This window comes from Athene cunicularia, assembly GCF_003259725.1.
Source record: "Athene cunicularia isolate RWA chromosome 1 unlocalized genomic scaffold, athCun1 chr1_part1, whole genome shotgun sequence".
In the NCBI taxonomy this organism is placed as follows: Eukaryota; Metazoa; Chordata; class Aves; order Strigiformes; family Strigidae; genus Athene; species Athene cunicularia.
In genome coordinates this window covers 101,847,393-101,863,824 of record NW_020799091.1, presented here as the reverse complement: position 1 = coordinate 101,863,824, position 16,432 = coordinate 101,847,393, and the positions used below count along the sequence as shown (strand labels likewise).

At 38.1% G+C, this 16,432-nt stretch overlaps 1 protein-coding gene across 1 annotated transcript in view; it reads right to left on the bottom strand.

Moving 5' to 3' along the window:
* Nucleotides 1–5,379: 5,379 nt before the first annotated feature.
* MRPL39 (mitochondrial ribosomal protein L39) overlaps nt 5,380–16,432 on the bottom strand; it is a 15,468-nt gene continuing 4,415 nt past the window's right edge. Inside the window, exons 3-11 of the mRNA XM_026846696.1 lie at nt 15,885–16,091; nt 15,395–15,534; nt 14,827–14,926; nt 13,467–13,534; nt 12,090–12,202; nt 9,546–9,611; nt 8,166–8,319; nt 7,236–7,283; nt 5,380–5,956 (exon numbers count right to left, since the gene is read on the bottom strand). Coding sequence (XP_026702497.1) covers nt 5,870–5,956; nt 7,236–7,283; nt 8,166–8,319; nt 9,546–9,611; nt 12,090–12,202; nt 13,467–13,534; nt 14,827–14,926; nt 15,395–15,534; nt 15,885–16,091 — 983 coding nt within the window. The 3' untranslated portion in view covers nt 5,380–5,869. The remainder of the gene's footprint in view (nt 5,957–7,235; nt 7,284–8,165; nt 8,320–9,545; nt 9,612–12,089; nt 12,203–13,466; nt 13,535–14,826; nt 14,927–15,394; nt 15,535–15,884; nt 16,092–16,432) is intronic.

The window sequence follows — 16,432 nt, the reverse complement described above, 5'->3', positions numbered from 1 at the left end:
GGCTTTACTTCCCACACAAATATTTCATTTCTTCATTTTATTTAGGAAAGAAAAATGATGAATTAAACTTTTGGCATGTGCAACTGTGCATTTTATTCATTTCTATATAATTTTATGTAAGAGAAAAACTGACAGAAAATGTTTCTCTGAAATTTTGTTGTCAGCTCATTAAGACAAATGGGTCAATGTGTCATTAGGAGAAAATAAAAATATATTTATTTTACTTAAGATTACCAGTGCATTCAAAAGTCTCAGAAAATTCCAGAGAAATAGGGAAGTATTGTCAGATTCATTTCATGGAAGGTCAAAATAGATATTGAATACTCACAGTCACGAAACTTGAGTAACAAATCCAGACTTTAAAACTCTTTATCTTATACTCTAATTAAATTGCTTAATGAATAGTTTAGTTATGAAACATTAATTTGATGGGGGAGCAGAAGAGGAAACAAAAAACCTCAATGTACTCACCATTAATTAAGAAATAAGGTTCATATTTGTGCTATATAAATATGTATACCCTTTTCTGTTCGCAATGTTTTGACTGTGAACTCCCACCCAGCATGAAGGTATGATTACAGAGAACCTCAAGACCGCAAACACTTATGAATCAATGGTCTCACATATAAAACAGTCTCACGTATGAACGGTCTCACTGAATGTAATTTTCCCACTCAGAACTGCTGCAGGGTGTGTATGTTTTACAAATTAGGCTGCAAGTTCAGTGGCTCCCCTGGAGATGCCTACAGCCAGGGGCCACTACCACCAAGAAGCAAAAGCCAGCTTCATCCCTTCCAAAGTCAGAGCTATAGCTCTGAGAGGAGATTCTCAATGTGGTGAAGCACATTTCGTTAAAGAAAAGCTTATTCCTATTCATTTTGCAGGAAAAATAGCTTTGAAAGTGGGTAGGAAACTGTGGTGAAAGAGAGGAGGAGAGTCAATAGAAATTCTCATTTCTTGTAACTAGGGTGAAACAGTGACTTCCTTGATTCATCCCACCTTTCCACTCCCCATCCTGGACTTCACTTTTCTATCCTATGTAGACACATACTAATAGAAGGTATATTAAGGGAGAAACAGGTTTTGCCATTCACCATTCTGATTCATAGTAATGCTTTAAAAATCAAATGTTCCCTTACATTTTCTCTCTTTAAAAAAATGCAAGTTGATTAACCTGAAAACTTAAGAAATAGAAAGAAAATATAAATATGGCCATTAGACCATTTATGTGTATTTTTTCTGCATAGCTGATTCCCCAGGAAAGCGGGTGTACTAGGTTGCAGATATTATATTAGCAAATATTTTTAAAATAGGTTTTCTTTTTACTCTGAAAAAATGTTAATGCTGTCCATGACTGGGGTTAAATCTCGTGAAAGACCACAGCATGATAGCATTACCATTTTCAGATGGTTGATGTTCTTCAAGAAATATCCACTGCCAACTCTTCATATCAAAGGCCTCTGTGATACTGAGTTCCTGCATCTGGATTCCCTAAAAAACTAATAAAATAAATGTAGCTGCACTAGCAAGTTCACTGGCTTCAAATATAACAAAGTATTGAGATAAGCGGAGTGGTATGGCATTAGATTAAGTTACCAAACAGCAATAAGAGATTACTTCTTGCCAGAGGTTAAAGTAGAAAGGGAAGTTCATTCTGGCTGCTGTCATAAAAGGACTTGATATCTAACTGATGATTGAGCGTTTTCATCACTTGCATGTGTTCAATTTCCCAGGGAAAAGTTTCACTTCCTCGGTAAAAAAACCCAACTCTCTCTTGACATTTAATTCCTCCTGTTATGAAAGAAGTCAAACTACATCATAACTGACTTTCTATCTCCAAAATCCATGATAACATGAATTACAGAATATTACTCTGGAAAGAAAGTATCTGTTGGTCAGATAACATGTATACAAAACTGGAACTGACTCAGCTCAACCTTCCTACTGCCACCTCTTAGGATCAAGACACCATGTAGCTTTAACCTTAGTACAGAGTTTCCTTTTGGACAAAATCAATAAACAAAAAAAGGGAAGGCTCAAGAGTCAAACTCAGAACAAAAATTCTGCAATCTGGAAAAGTTTCAACTCTTTCAAACAAGAGGTAGGAGGAACAACTTGAATGTGAGAAGCCATGGAGCTACTACTGAGATGTGCAACAAGGAAAAAGGCTTCAGCTCCTGCCTTTTCCCCTGTCATCATAGAATGGTTTAGGTCGAACAGGGCCTTAAAGCTCATCTCGTTCCAATGCTCCTGCCATAAGCAGGGACACCTTCCACTAGACCAGGTTGCTCAAAGCCCCGTCCAACCTGGCCTTGAACACTGCCAGGGAGGGGGCAGCCACAGCTTCTCTGGGCAACCTGCTCCAGTGTCTCACCACCTTCATCATTTAAAAAAAAAAAAAAAAAAAAAAAAACACAAAAAAAACCCCAAAACCCACTTTATTTATTCCTTATCAGAATCTGGCCAGTGTCTTCTGTTCATGTGTGTTGGCCTAAATCACCTTGCCCTTCTCTTTCTCCATCATCTATATCTTGCAGTACAGCATCTTCCTAGATTCTTCCTTAATCTTTAGCTGTCTCTGCATTTCTTTCATTAAATGGATACAGTAAAAACTGCTTCTTTACACTGAAGAGCAATTTAATAAAGAGGATAAATTGTCAAGGAGGGGACTTGGTTTAATTCTGCAGTCTCTTTTGTCCACCTGTCCTCCCCTAATCCCTGTAGTTTCTGGGATCTGTAGCATTCAGTATGGAGAAATAATTCTACTTTCTTCTGTCTTTTTGAAGTGACCTACAGTGGTCTTTTTTGGCTTCCAATGAAGAAGATTGGGCCAGGCCCCACAGTAGGCAGGACAGTGCACACACATCTAGAATCACACCCAGACAAAGCTTTGCCATACCCATGGCTTTAAGTTTGGTATACAGCTATAGTTCCAGGTGTATGTCAGAGCACAGCCCCAAATAGCCAGCCAAGCTAGTACCACCCTGCAGTTCAGCAATCCTTCAGCCAAAAAGAGAAAGGAAGCATTACTCTAGCTACCTGCTGTAACATTCTTCTAGGTAGACAATTTCAGCATTTTATATGCCAACAACTAATGATAAAATACAGAAATGACCCTGAGCTCAGGGACCTGATCTCCCTGTTGCTGTGGCTGCTGTAAGCATTGTTTCCATTTGTTCTCATGCTCATCCAGGAAATCTTCAGGACTTTTTTCTACATACAGATTGAGTGGGAAATACTCAAAGTACCTTATGATCCATCCTTCCCAAAAAATCCCACAGATGTCTCTCCCTGCAAGCGTAGCTCTGAATCCCTCTCTGGCAGAACAGGGAATTGAATCTACAACTCCTATTTCAAAAAGTGCTGTAACCACCATATTGGTGGTAAGAAGTGGACTCTGTGTTCTATAACCCAGCTCTCTCTTAACTGCTACTGTCCTCTGCGAGAATCCTGTTGCTTTTCAACAACATCCCCCAGCTCCATCACTCCCAAAGGAAGACCTGTCTTCTGGAGCCCACGTAAACCAAGATGTGAGCTAGAACCAAGTGCTGTGCTTTTTATGCAAAGACCTCTGCAGATAGGAGGGGAAGTTAAATCTCATGTAAACTTCAGCTGGCAGCCCTCAACAGCATTTTGAATAACAGTTCTGCACCTGCACGAGTCCCTTCCATGGGGATTCACCCGTGTCCCCACAGCTCCTGTCCCAGCCGCTGCTCCTACCTACTCGTGGCAGCTCTGGGAGCACCCCAGGCCCTGTGGCAAACTCCCCCGCCCATCCCACACCTGCTTGGCTTAGACCCAGTAAAGTCAGGAAAGAGAAATTCCCTCTCCAGACTTTTTAGCCCAGCTATACACCTTTCAGTTTCCCACACTGTAAAACACAGGTTCCCTACCCCTCCAAAAAAAAAACCCAGAAAAGCTCTGAAACATGGAATTCCAGCTAAGGTTAAAAAATTTCCTAAGGGGAAGCAGCATTCTCACCTTCCTCTGCAGGCAGGGGAATCCAGGAGGAATTCTCAACTGGATTCCCAAAATACAGAGCAGACATCAGGAGACTCTGTGGGTGGGTGATGTAACTGGCTTAAGATTCAAAACACATCACCTAAATCAGACCCCACTGGCATAATTTCACTACGGTCTTGAGTTAATCAGAGATAGCAGGCACCTCCAAAAAAGAACGCAAACAAAAACCCCAGCAAATTTTGTGTTCCTCAAGACAGGAACCAATGCCTGCTCCTTCAGTAGCACCAGAGCAACAGATTCAAAGCCAAAGTATACGCTGGAAGGTTAGGTTTAAAAGAAACACAAATATTTGAAGTTCAGTGCAAAGATCATTTATAGTCTTAAGAAAACATAGAATGTGTGTGTACTCTTAAGGTAAACCTTGAACCAAGAATCTTATTTAAAACAATAAGCATCTGATACCATTCTTAAAAGTCCTCTGCAACATTAATCATGAGGAAAAAAACCCAGTTTTTAAAGTACTCTGAGAAGGCATGGACTATAAAGATGTGTTGTATTAGACAGGAAACTAAATTAGAGGTCACAGACTGTCAGCATACTGACAGACTTCGAACATCACTGTATGCCAGTAAATCTCAATAGCTAAAGATTGCACCAAGCACAGAAATGCGTAGGAACAAACATATTTTAAACACATACCTTAAGCAGATTTCTGCAGTTTCACCAAAACCTACTTTTACCACTTGCATGTCGTCTTCTGTGCTCCAACACATTCAGCATTTATTTATTGTTTAGTTGGATTAAGTTAGGTAAGAATTCCTTACCTAAATGTACTTTACTGATTTGCTACCCTGCTCTTACAAAACCATAGTAGCAATTATTAGAAAGCAAGTGACACAGTGAATGGTGAAAACACTAACTGGGATAAAATTCAGATAAAATATATGCACTTCAAATATTAATAAAAATCTCTTCTGGCATAATGAGAACAGCTCCAATAAACTAGGAATGAAAATACAAAACATCAGAAAAAATCATCTAACAAAACCCCTTGTGAAATTTAATCAAATTCACCATATTTAAGTATCAAAGCATGAAAATGCTTAATAAATCTTATTACACTGGGGATGAAAGTAATAGACTACACTCCTGGTACTATTCTGGAAAACAATCTTTAACTGCACTTGTACAGCAGAAGATATTTAAACTCAAAGAACTTCTCTGCTTTTACATTCTGCTACTTTTGTATTAGTAAAGCAATGGCGATTACACAGTTGTCTACTGAATGCAGTCTTTTGAACCAGAAACACACAAAGTACCTAATTTCAATTCTGACAGGAAATCAAAATTAGTAAAATAATATTTTTTAACCTTTTAAGGACTTCTGAAAGGGCATCTTTTTCCTTTTTTCTTTTTTTTTTTAAGGTACTATTTGTCTCAACTTTCTATTGCAGTAGGCAAAGCACTCAGTGGAATTTAATCAGGAAGTTCCAGCAAGAAACACACACATCAGGTCAGAAATTAGAAGGGAGTAATTCCTTCACAAGAGACGAAACAAGGGGTCTTGAAATTATATCACGATAAAGAGGATGGCCTTTTCAGCTGCCAGTTCAACTACAGTCTGTAGGCCATGCTGCATTTAATCACAGAGGACCACACAGGGACACATACAATTGCTTTCAAGATAAGGACAACTTGCAAGATGAGTTAGCGCAAATAAAACAAAGGGGAGAAGGTAATGTTTTAAGTGAAATTTTTTAAGTGGACTGAAATGACTGATAATGGCTTGAAATCTATCTGTGATTTAAGTCCACAGAATTCAAATTAATTACCAAAGACATTTCTAGATGAAGCACAGTAAGTCATGTAAAAATACACATTTTATTATGTACATTTAGAGGTTAATTTAAATTGATACAGTTTTTCCTTCTTCAGTTCCATCTTTTGCCTCATGACATTCTGCTGCTGCTTCCAAATATTTTTCTTCAGTGACCTGCAGAAATGTATCCATTTTGTTATGTTTTTTTAAATTATTTCATTCTCCTTGACTCTGGAAATCCTACTCTCATACTGACACTGCAACAAGAAAGGATAGCCTACAAAGCGACCCTGGAAATCCTACTCTCATACTGACACTGCAACAAGAAAGGATAGCCTACAAAGACAATTATTATCTTCAACATGAAACAACCTGAATGACAAGCATCTTCTAACTGTTTTCAGAGAAAAGTATCATGGGCTCTGAGCACATCCTTGGCTAACAAGTTTCAGTAGACATACAGCACATTTTCTCTCTCTTGCCACACAAATAGTAAAGTATTTGATCCGAAGGCTCCAAAACATTTGCTGTTTAATTCTTATGAATATTTCTTATGTTAAAGCATGTCTTGATAGTGAGTCTCTGGTTATATACAGCTTACATTATTTTATAGTTCCATCTATCTTAAAAACTTGCCTTTTGCATTTACTCAGTCATTGTAAAGCTTGTCTTGGATAAATAAGTACATTTCAACTTTAAAACACTAGTTGTTGAACAGAAAAATGTTTACAAGAAACTTATTGTCCATGTAGGTTTTAAACAGGCAAAAAATAGGCAAACTACTGCAATTATGCAGTTTTGTGTCACTTTTATCTCCAGTAACTTTCACCTAGGTTCACTCACTGGTATTAGATTTTATCACTGCATTTACTTATAGAAATATGTTTGCATGTGTTCTCTCAAACCTGTGGCAGAAAATCTTACCTAAAATCTAGGTAAGTGTAAATACGTTATTCCAATTTTACTTTTCTTATTTCACGTTCATGATTAAAACAGGAAAAAAAAAATTTTACATGCGTGTGATACCAATATTAATTCTAGAGATTAATTTGAAAAATGCCAATATACTTTAAAGATAAAATTGACAACAGCTTAGAGAGATTACTACAAAACCCATGTGGGATTCTCAGAAGCAGACAGCTTCAGAGCCACAGATAGGAAGTCTGATATAATTTGCTCCAGGGTTGGTTTTTTAATAGCACAAATTATATCAGTTGAATAGTGGGGTTTTTTTTAAACAGTACAGTGCATTTTAATAACTAGACTTCAGAAACAGTACTAGCACACCCTCTGCTACACAGCAGTTAGATTTCCTGTGCATCCAATTTTTAACCTGTGAACATTTCCATTCCTAAAGATAAGTTCCTGAATACACTACCTATATCATTCAAATTCTACTCTATCTCAGCATATGTTTATATTTGGTAAACTCTACTTCATGACTGAAACTTACCAGCCTTTTTGATCTTTCCAGCAGTTTCTGCCACACGATGTGGTAAGCCTGTGTTAGATGTCATTAAATTATGTTAGTGGAGGTAAAAAAAAAGAAAATCTTATCATAGAATATATTCTGACAAATGTATAGAAATGCCAGCACAAAACCATAACAATCCCTAATTTAGATGTTACAGTTTATAATTTCAGTGTCCAATTTGCCCATATGGGGGACTTGAATAAATGCTAATCACACACATCCAATGTGTGGAATCATTGAGGGGGTAATGGGTAAAAACAGGAATTAAAATCTTATGAGGAGGAAGGGAACACAGAGATGAAGTGAGGAACCCAGTGCCCACTTGTCTCTTGAAACTTCCGCAACTGAGAGAACAGCACACGTGCTAAACCACAGGTTAAAATCATGTAAGTTAACAGGAATGGGAAGAAAGACTCCTGCCTCTACCTACAGTCATGCAAAGCCTTTGTTTAATAACAAAAAAAGTCCTAGCACTAACGAGTCCTAAGTTTTGCTTTGGTGTCCTAAAAGACTTCAAAATGGCATCCTTTATCTTGAGAATAAGTTCAAAATTCTGCTCTTTCCTGAATCTGAATAAACACTGTTAGCAGCCTCTCTTTCAGAAGATTAACATGCACAACTAAGGCAAGCTGAATGAAATGTCTATGCAGAAATTGAATAACTGAAACAACACTTTCGGTACTGAAAAATAACATTAAGCGCTTTTCTAGGTGACTTCACATTCACAATAGTTCCAGTAAAACTAACCCCAAATATCCAACATATTCATCACCATGGGCCTTCCCCTTCTGCTACTGTTCCCACCTCTGAATTACATTTGGCTACTAGCACAGCATATAATAAAGGTCTGAAAGTAAGACAAATGACCTAACTTAAAGAAGGAAAACCTGTACATCATGGATTAGTTACCTTCAGATGCACTGGCAGGGACACACCCTGGAACCTCCTTATCAATTCAGATTGGTTAGTTTGAAGATTATGGGCTGCCGTTATCTCATACTGGAAACAGAAACTTGTTCTTGGAATATGAGGGCCTTCACTAACATCTACAAAGTCACCAAACCTGATGGGAGAAAAAAAACCCTATGTCAAATATATTTAGAGAGAATTACAAGCCTATTTGTTTTTATTTTTGATTAGCGAATTCCTATCCACAGAACAGATGAAAGAAAATCCACACAAATCCCAAACCAAATCTAAACAAATCCCCAGTTCAACATTTCTAGGTCTCCTGAAGCAAAAGTACAAGTCACACAATTTCCTAAAATTAACCTATGAAATTTAAACCTTAAGTCTAGACAGAGGATCCTAGGTTTAACAAATCTTTGAAGACATCTTGGCTTTAAAAGTGGGATAACTGTCTTTCACCAGAAGATTTGTCTCCAGGAGCATGTATTTTCCACGGTACAGTGTTTACAACCTGCACAGGTATTTTTCCCTTTCAGGTCCGGGAAAACTGCAAATCAATTAAGAAAAGTGAGAGACAAAAAAAATGTACAGCAAAAGAATACTTGGAACAAATGTCTCCCAGAAATCAATAGATAAGTCCATTTTCCCTCTTACTGAGCAAATTGGAGAGTGGGAGGAAGGATAGAACAGACACAGCGTTGTTTTAAAATTCCAAGAACCATCACTGCAAAGCCATCTGTTCCTTTAGAGAGATGTGGATTCCAAAATCAAATGCAGCAAAATTTAGACATCTAGAAAACTGAATATCCTACATCAGCCTAAGCTAGTCTCAAATTCTTCTCTATGACTGAGATACAGCACAAGCTTCCTGCTTCCAGCCTAAGAACATTTATATCTTGCACGGTATCCCAGGAGCCATTCTCATCTCCACCACTACAAGGCAGCAGCTTGCCAGTTAGGACGATCTTGACAACTCTGGAAAAAAAACCACTATGCAATGCTAACTCCTGTTTTCAGACAAGTATTTGGTTTGTATTTTGTTTAACCTGTCAAACTCTAGAGAATTATTTAGATGTTATGTAAGAGCATTTAAAGCAGTAAGACTTCTCTGGCACTTACCACCTTTAACATAACAAGAAATAGAAATGTAGTGAGATCCACCAAGTGCTAAGTATCACAAAACAATGGTTGTATTTAAAAAAAAAACAAACACAAAAACAAAACCAACATCTTAAGACAGACTACAGACAGCAATGAATACAAGTGATTTTTAAATTGAAAACTATCACAAGTAACTTAGTCCACACCTATGGAAAGTACTTGCAATATAATCAAATCTTTCAGTGAATCATTACAGAATGAGAGTTCAGTTTTGCTCACCTATGTAATGTTACAATTCCTTCTGCATTCTGAGAAGCTTTTCGTTCTATCATCTCCATTTTGTACCTGAACAAGACAAAAAAAAGGTTACAAAAATCCTCACCTTTAACACCTAGTTCTTGTAAGAATACTTAAGAGATAGATTTAAGGAGCATTCTTAAAAATCATGATCATATTTATGTGAGCTTTGAAACAGGTTTGAATTCTTAATTTTATATGACGTTTCATAAAGCTTGTCATACAGACCTGTTAGTCTAACGACAGTTCCCAGAAAAATTATGGAGATTATACTGAATACTATAGAAATGCATTCAAAAAACAATGCAATCAACAGGCACAGTCAACATGTGTTCACAAAGGGAAAGACCTGCTTAACTAATTCCATATTTTTCTAAAAGGTCACCTGCCCAGCTGATGAAGGGAAGGAGGTGAATGTAGTTTTTTGGGACTTTAGTAAGGCTTTTGATACTGTCCCTCATGGCACCTTTCTGGACAAGTTGTCCAGTTGTGGGATAAGTAGGTTCGTGGTGCACTGGGTGAAGAACTGGCAGAAGGGCAGAGCAAAAAAAGTTGTAGTGAATGGGGCTACATCTGGCTGGCAGACAGTCACCAGTGGTGTTCCTCAGGGCCCAATTCTAGGGCCAGTTCTGTTCAATACATTTATCAGTGATCTGGATGCAAGAGTTGAATGTACCATTAAGTTTGCTGATGATATCAAACTGGAAAGTGTTGTTGACTTGTAGGACAAGAGGTCTTGCAGAGGGACCTAGACAGATTGGAGCACTGAACAATCATCAACGGCATGAAATTTAACAAGTTCAAACGCCAATTCTGCACCTGTGAGGGATTAACGCTGGGCACACATATGAACTGGGAGAGGAGTGGCTGGAGAACAGCCCTGCAGAAAGGGATCTGGGAGGGCTGGTCAACAGCAGGGCTCAGTACAAGTCAGCAGTGTGCCCTGACAGCCCAGAGGGCAAACCACATCCTGGAGTGCATCAAACAGGAGGTGATTATCCCACTGTATTCCGCACTGGTGCAGCCTCACTTTGAGTGCTGTGTGCAGTTCTGGGCTCCACAATTTAAGAAGGATGTGAAGGTCCTTGAACGCGTCCAGAGGAGGGCAGCAAAGCTGGTGAAAGGGCTGGAAGCCATGTCCTGCGAGGAGCAGCTGAGGACTTTGGGCTTGTCTAGTTTGGAGAAAAGGAAGCTGACGAGTGACCTCATTGCTCTCTCCAGCTTCCTGAGGAGAGGAAGGGGACAGGTAGGTGCTGAGCTCTCCTCCCTGGGATCCAATGACAGGATGTGTGGGAATGGTTCAAAGCTGCACCAGTGGAAGTTCAGACTGACATTATGAAGCACTCCTTTATGAAGAGGGTGGTCAAACACTGAAACATTCTTCCTGGAGAGGTGATTGATGCCCCAAGCCTGTCAGTGTTTAAGAGACATTTAGACAATGCCCTTAATAACACACCTTAATTTTTGGTCAGCCCTGTTGGATTAGATGATCACTGTAGTTCCCTTGCTACTAAAATATTCTGTTCTATTCTAAGTATATGTTATAGGAGGGCCGTGCTCCCTCAACAGAAAAATAAAATGAACCTACTACTTCAAATAAAGAGTTTTTCAAGTCACATGTAAGACTATAAGATGCCATTAGACCACCTAAACTGAGTTTATGCCATCTGTGGCCCTCAACAGCTGGCCATCTGCAAGACAGCCAAGTGTTCTCTGCTCTTTCTACACGCACACACACACACAAATATACACATACAATGTCTAAAGCTAATATCAAAAGTCAGCTCCCACCTACTGTCAATGCTTGCCAGCCAACATAGCAAAGAGATGTCTGTCTGTCTGTACGTCACATTAATATCATCATTATTAAGCTAAAAAACTAACTATTTTTGCAACTTTAGTTTTAACATAATTTCATTTTGGTTCACAAAATGATAAATTATTTATCATTTTCCCCCACCTCTCTCCAACTACTAAAAAGCTATGGATCAGAGAACTTTTTTCCCAAAACATTAAGTGTTTTTTCACTGAAGAAGGCTGGAGTGTTTTGAACAAGCCTTCTTTCATAGCAAGGCCACAGTATTTTATCCATTTTCCCTCTGCAGAGCTAAAAACCTGTGTATCATCAAATCCTCCTTTGAAGATACCATGATACGAAAAATCTACATTCCTTTGAACACGACAGCTTTTCAGCACAGGCTGAGAGTAACTAGCACTCCAAAATCTAACCACCAGAGCTTCAATTTAAAAGCAGTGAAATCTTAGAGCTCACTATTAAACAAAGAAGTCTACAGTCTTTCATTTGCCACAAAACAATATCCTGTAAAGTGTTAGCCTCTGGAGAGAACATTAAAAATAAATTAAGGTAGTGTGACAAAGAGAATGGAGGCAGGCTCCTTCAAAGTAGCGGGAGAATTATCTTCTTACCTCATCTGTCACATCTTATTTTAGATTTACAAAACCAATCAGAGATTTAAATAAATTCCTAATTGCCTCTCTAAAAGAAAGGCAAATTTAGGCACTTACCTGTTATGCTGAAACATTTCATGTGCTACTTTTGCTTCAACATGCAGTGTTTCAAATGGCAGGTCTTTATGAATTATCTTTGTGGCATCCCTTGTAAGGGAACGGAAGCTGTCCTAAAAAACAGTTTATACATACAAAACTGTTACCACTGCTTCACAGCTGTAGTGAATAGACAAAGCATAGGAAACACTAAATATTAGCCAAAACAACAAGGATTATCTACCTGAAATATAAGAATATTCCTGTAGGACTGTAACTCTTGCTATGTATCAGCAAGAGATTGCTACAGATCACCACTGTTTAAATGGACTGATGCACTGCCCAGTCAAATCAACAGGCATTTTTCCCACCAGAAACAATACATTACTTGGAGTTAAACTTCTCAGATTTTCCCTACATGATATACATACATAGTAGCAAGACTGTGTATCTTGTTTCCCAAAATCATGACTCCACTTACACATGGCCTCTATTGTGACGGAATCAAAGGGCAAAAAAGTACTGAATAATTAATAAATAGAAATTGATCACCTTGGTCCAGAAACCAAAGCTCTGTATACTCAGATTTACTGATAAATAAGAAATTTTAATTAAGAAAAATTTATAATGTCACATAGAAAATATTTCCTAAGTTACTTCAACCACAAGATCATATCGAAGAAAAAACCTGCATTGTACCAATACTGCTTTGTTAGCTGTACACACGTCTGCTGATATTTGGGAACAAGAATAGGTACCAGATGATTAAAACAATTGTAATCAGACCAGCTACGAAATGAGGTTTTAGGTTATTAGATTTACTGAAGAGAATGAAATACAAGCAAGCTATTAAGGAGAGCTTCAGCTCAATGTGCCCACAGTTCTTTTGCAACAATAAACTGATTATGCTATAAACCACGAGGTGAAAATCTGTGTATCTGTCCCCTACATTTTTATTTTCTGCTTACACAAAAACTGTGGTTTCATCCACATTACCAGGCAAGAGCAGGTGAGTAGGAGCAGATCTGTATAGTAACAAAGATGGTACCAAGGACCCAATGGCCACGTCAACTGTCTTTAATTGTATTTCAGACTACAACTTACTCTAGTCCCACAGACCTAAAACCTGTAAGCATCTGGAGGACAGCTCAAGGTTTAATTGCATCTGAAAGGAAACCAGTCTGTGTGCTCTGAGAGCACTCTGCAGTGATAGCCAGTATGTGGTAAATGCAGAGATTAGTTTCCAAAGACAACTCCTAACCTAAACAAACACTACTGTAGATATATCCAACAAAAAGAAAAAAAAAAACACACTGCCCCCTCTCCCCCATTAAGAAAGAACCACTGGACAAGGATACAAGCTCTACAACTTTCCAGGCAAGAAGTTACTGTGCTTACGTTTGTTGGTTTCCAGTCATTCAGTCTATTGTCCAAAATTACATCATAACAAAAAGCTCCAGAGATCACTGCAATTCCAATTCCAAAGAGAAGAATATTGATGTTTGTAACAAAATATGTATTTCATTGTCATACTATATTCTTATATAAAAATGAATGAGAAAACAAATTATCTCAAGAAATCCATAATATAAATTTTCAGCTGTGATTATACAAATGACAGATCAAACCCGAATCATTTTCATTTAATATGAATGAATGAGAAAGTAATTTGAAATGAGTTTTAATATAGTGTCAGGATAATACAACCCCATTAAAGAGAAAAAAAAAAAGTAGTGCTTCTGAACACTGCATCTAACATTGAAAGAAAAACACTCTGAAAACATTTCACATTTTTCCTGTGTATGCACAGTACACTAAAAGTAAACTTGCGCTATTAAGCTGTAAAGAGGAATTTATTGCATAGAGAAATCAGACAATCTTAGAGCTGAGGTAGAATGTTTATCCATGACACAAGCATGGCACAAATTTATTATAAAGACAACACAAATTTCTGTGATAGTCATCAGAACACTCTGTGTGTATATTTATTCAGTTATTGCCATCTTAGAAAACAAGCTTATGAACCCAGTAAGCTCACACTATTTCTATACATACAGTACAAAGATATAGCTCAATATATGCAAGAATACTCCAAATCCTGGTGAAACTGAAATATCCACTCTACACTTACCAATCAAGACAAATGCTGGAACTGCTAAAAAAGTGAATCAACTGTAGGAGGATTCCACATGACTGGCAATCAACCTTCTTGTATATCAAATGCATAATCATGGACGCTTTTAAATAACCTCCCCTCACGCATTTTCTCACTTTTTGAAACTTCAATCAGGTCACAGATGAGCAAAAGTTGTTACTTGAAGTACAAACCCTGTTTGTACTTCAATAATCTTCCACCTTAATGCATACATCATGATTTTTACTAACTCAAGTGCTCACAAGGTTATATATAGTTACTACAGGAATTTCACAGAAACACATCACGTCTTCTAAATACCTTAACTCATGTAACTTCACAATAAAAAGGTTATGTCCAGAAATTACTAACTTAACCTATGAAATCCTAAGTGGTCTCAAAAGCAGTTGCCACACAGACCAATCTTCTGTGCTTTGATAACAAAATTGTTTTCAGTGTGATTATTGTAAATTAAAGACTACAACAACAGCACATAATACACATATCAATGCTAAGTACCTTCATTCACTGGAAAAGGAGCCTCTGTTTTTTTGGTAACACTATTAGACACTCACTTAAGAAGCAGGAAAAGACAAGACAATCAATACAAAACACTTATATCACCTGGCACTTCTGGAGATTTAATCAGATTGACTGAGTACTCATCTTTGAATGCCCGCTTTAACACACATGCCATGATCATGGCACAGGAACGCCAATAGGCCTGTAAAGAGAATTTCAAAACATAGATGTATTACCCATATCAGATATCAACGATTTATTCCAAGAGAATACCAACATCCAACTGAGTGACACACAACCTAGATGTCAACCCAAGCATTACTTTCTTTAGTATTTAATCTTCTATTTGGAGATGATTCTCCATATAAAATCAATTTAAAAAAAAATCAAAACTGCACTTGAAATGCAAGCCAAATGTTTCCCTGGAGATATTTAAATCTTAAATCATAGAATAATACAACAATCAGTTGGAAGGGATGCCCACACATCACCTAGCCCACACCCTGATCCAGCTAATGATAATCATGGTGCGCCAACCAACTATTAAAAATACTTGAACTTTCACAACCACGAAGTTCAAGAAAGCAGATGGACACAGAACTGCAAAGGGCAAACATAATCAAGTGGTCATAATCAGGGTCACCTACAATAGGACTAGATACAGATTTACCTTGTTTACTTCCTCTGGATCTTCATCTTTGAAAGTAAGGAACTGAATTTCACATGATTTGGTCAAAGGTTTGTACATATCCCAGACTTCACCATCCACAAGAGCTAGAACAGATTTCTTGCAATGCCACTCACTTAAGTCTAAAGAAAGTGAAACAAGTAATACACAGTTATTAACCATATTCCTCAGAGTCAGCAGTTTAGACCCCTACATTTGTAATAACAAACTGCAAGTTTCATTTTTATAAATGACTTGGAAGGATGAGTTATTAACAGAGACTCCAACAATTAGCTCAGTTTCTGCTGATGTATTTTAGTATAAATGTATTTTAAACTTACTAAACACAAATATTCTGAATGCACGTCTGTGGCATTGGTCATTAAAATGTCAGTAACACTAACATTTCAAATTGAGATAACAACTACTTCAACTGGCAGCATGATTTTCATCATTGGTGGCACAACGTTAGTTTAAGAGTCCATTCACTTACGCATGGCACAATTGTATGGAGTAGACAAGGCTTTGTTCATTACAAACACGGTGCCAGGGTGAGATTTCCCAGTGTATTTTACTTCGATTTTCTCAATTCGTGGATAAAGAGACAACTGCCTCTCTTTCTCTTTGTTGAAGAGTTCATTACGCATCAGAATCAGTTCATCTGATGTCAGCCGAGAAACTGTTGGTGTGGAGAAGAACCCTGGTAAAAGGAAAGATCTAAAATAAGCAATAAGTTTTCAAAGCCTCTTTATAAGAGGTTGGTTTCTAAAGAAAAGGAGACATGCCACTGCACTGCTAATCCCTGTGCCCGCCTCAATACGCTTACGGTGAGCGAGCGCTTCAGCAGCTCTTACAGCCCGTCCGTTCTTGGTCCCTGCAACGCCTGCAGGGAGTCACAACCGAGAACTCCGAACCAGCGGAAGCTCAGGGACGTGCTCTGCTGCAGAGGCCCTTCCCTCAGACAGGCCAACCGCCCCCGAAACACCGCGGCCCGGCCCGGCCCGGCCCGGCCCTGCGCGGGGTACGGGGTCGACAGGGCCT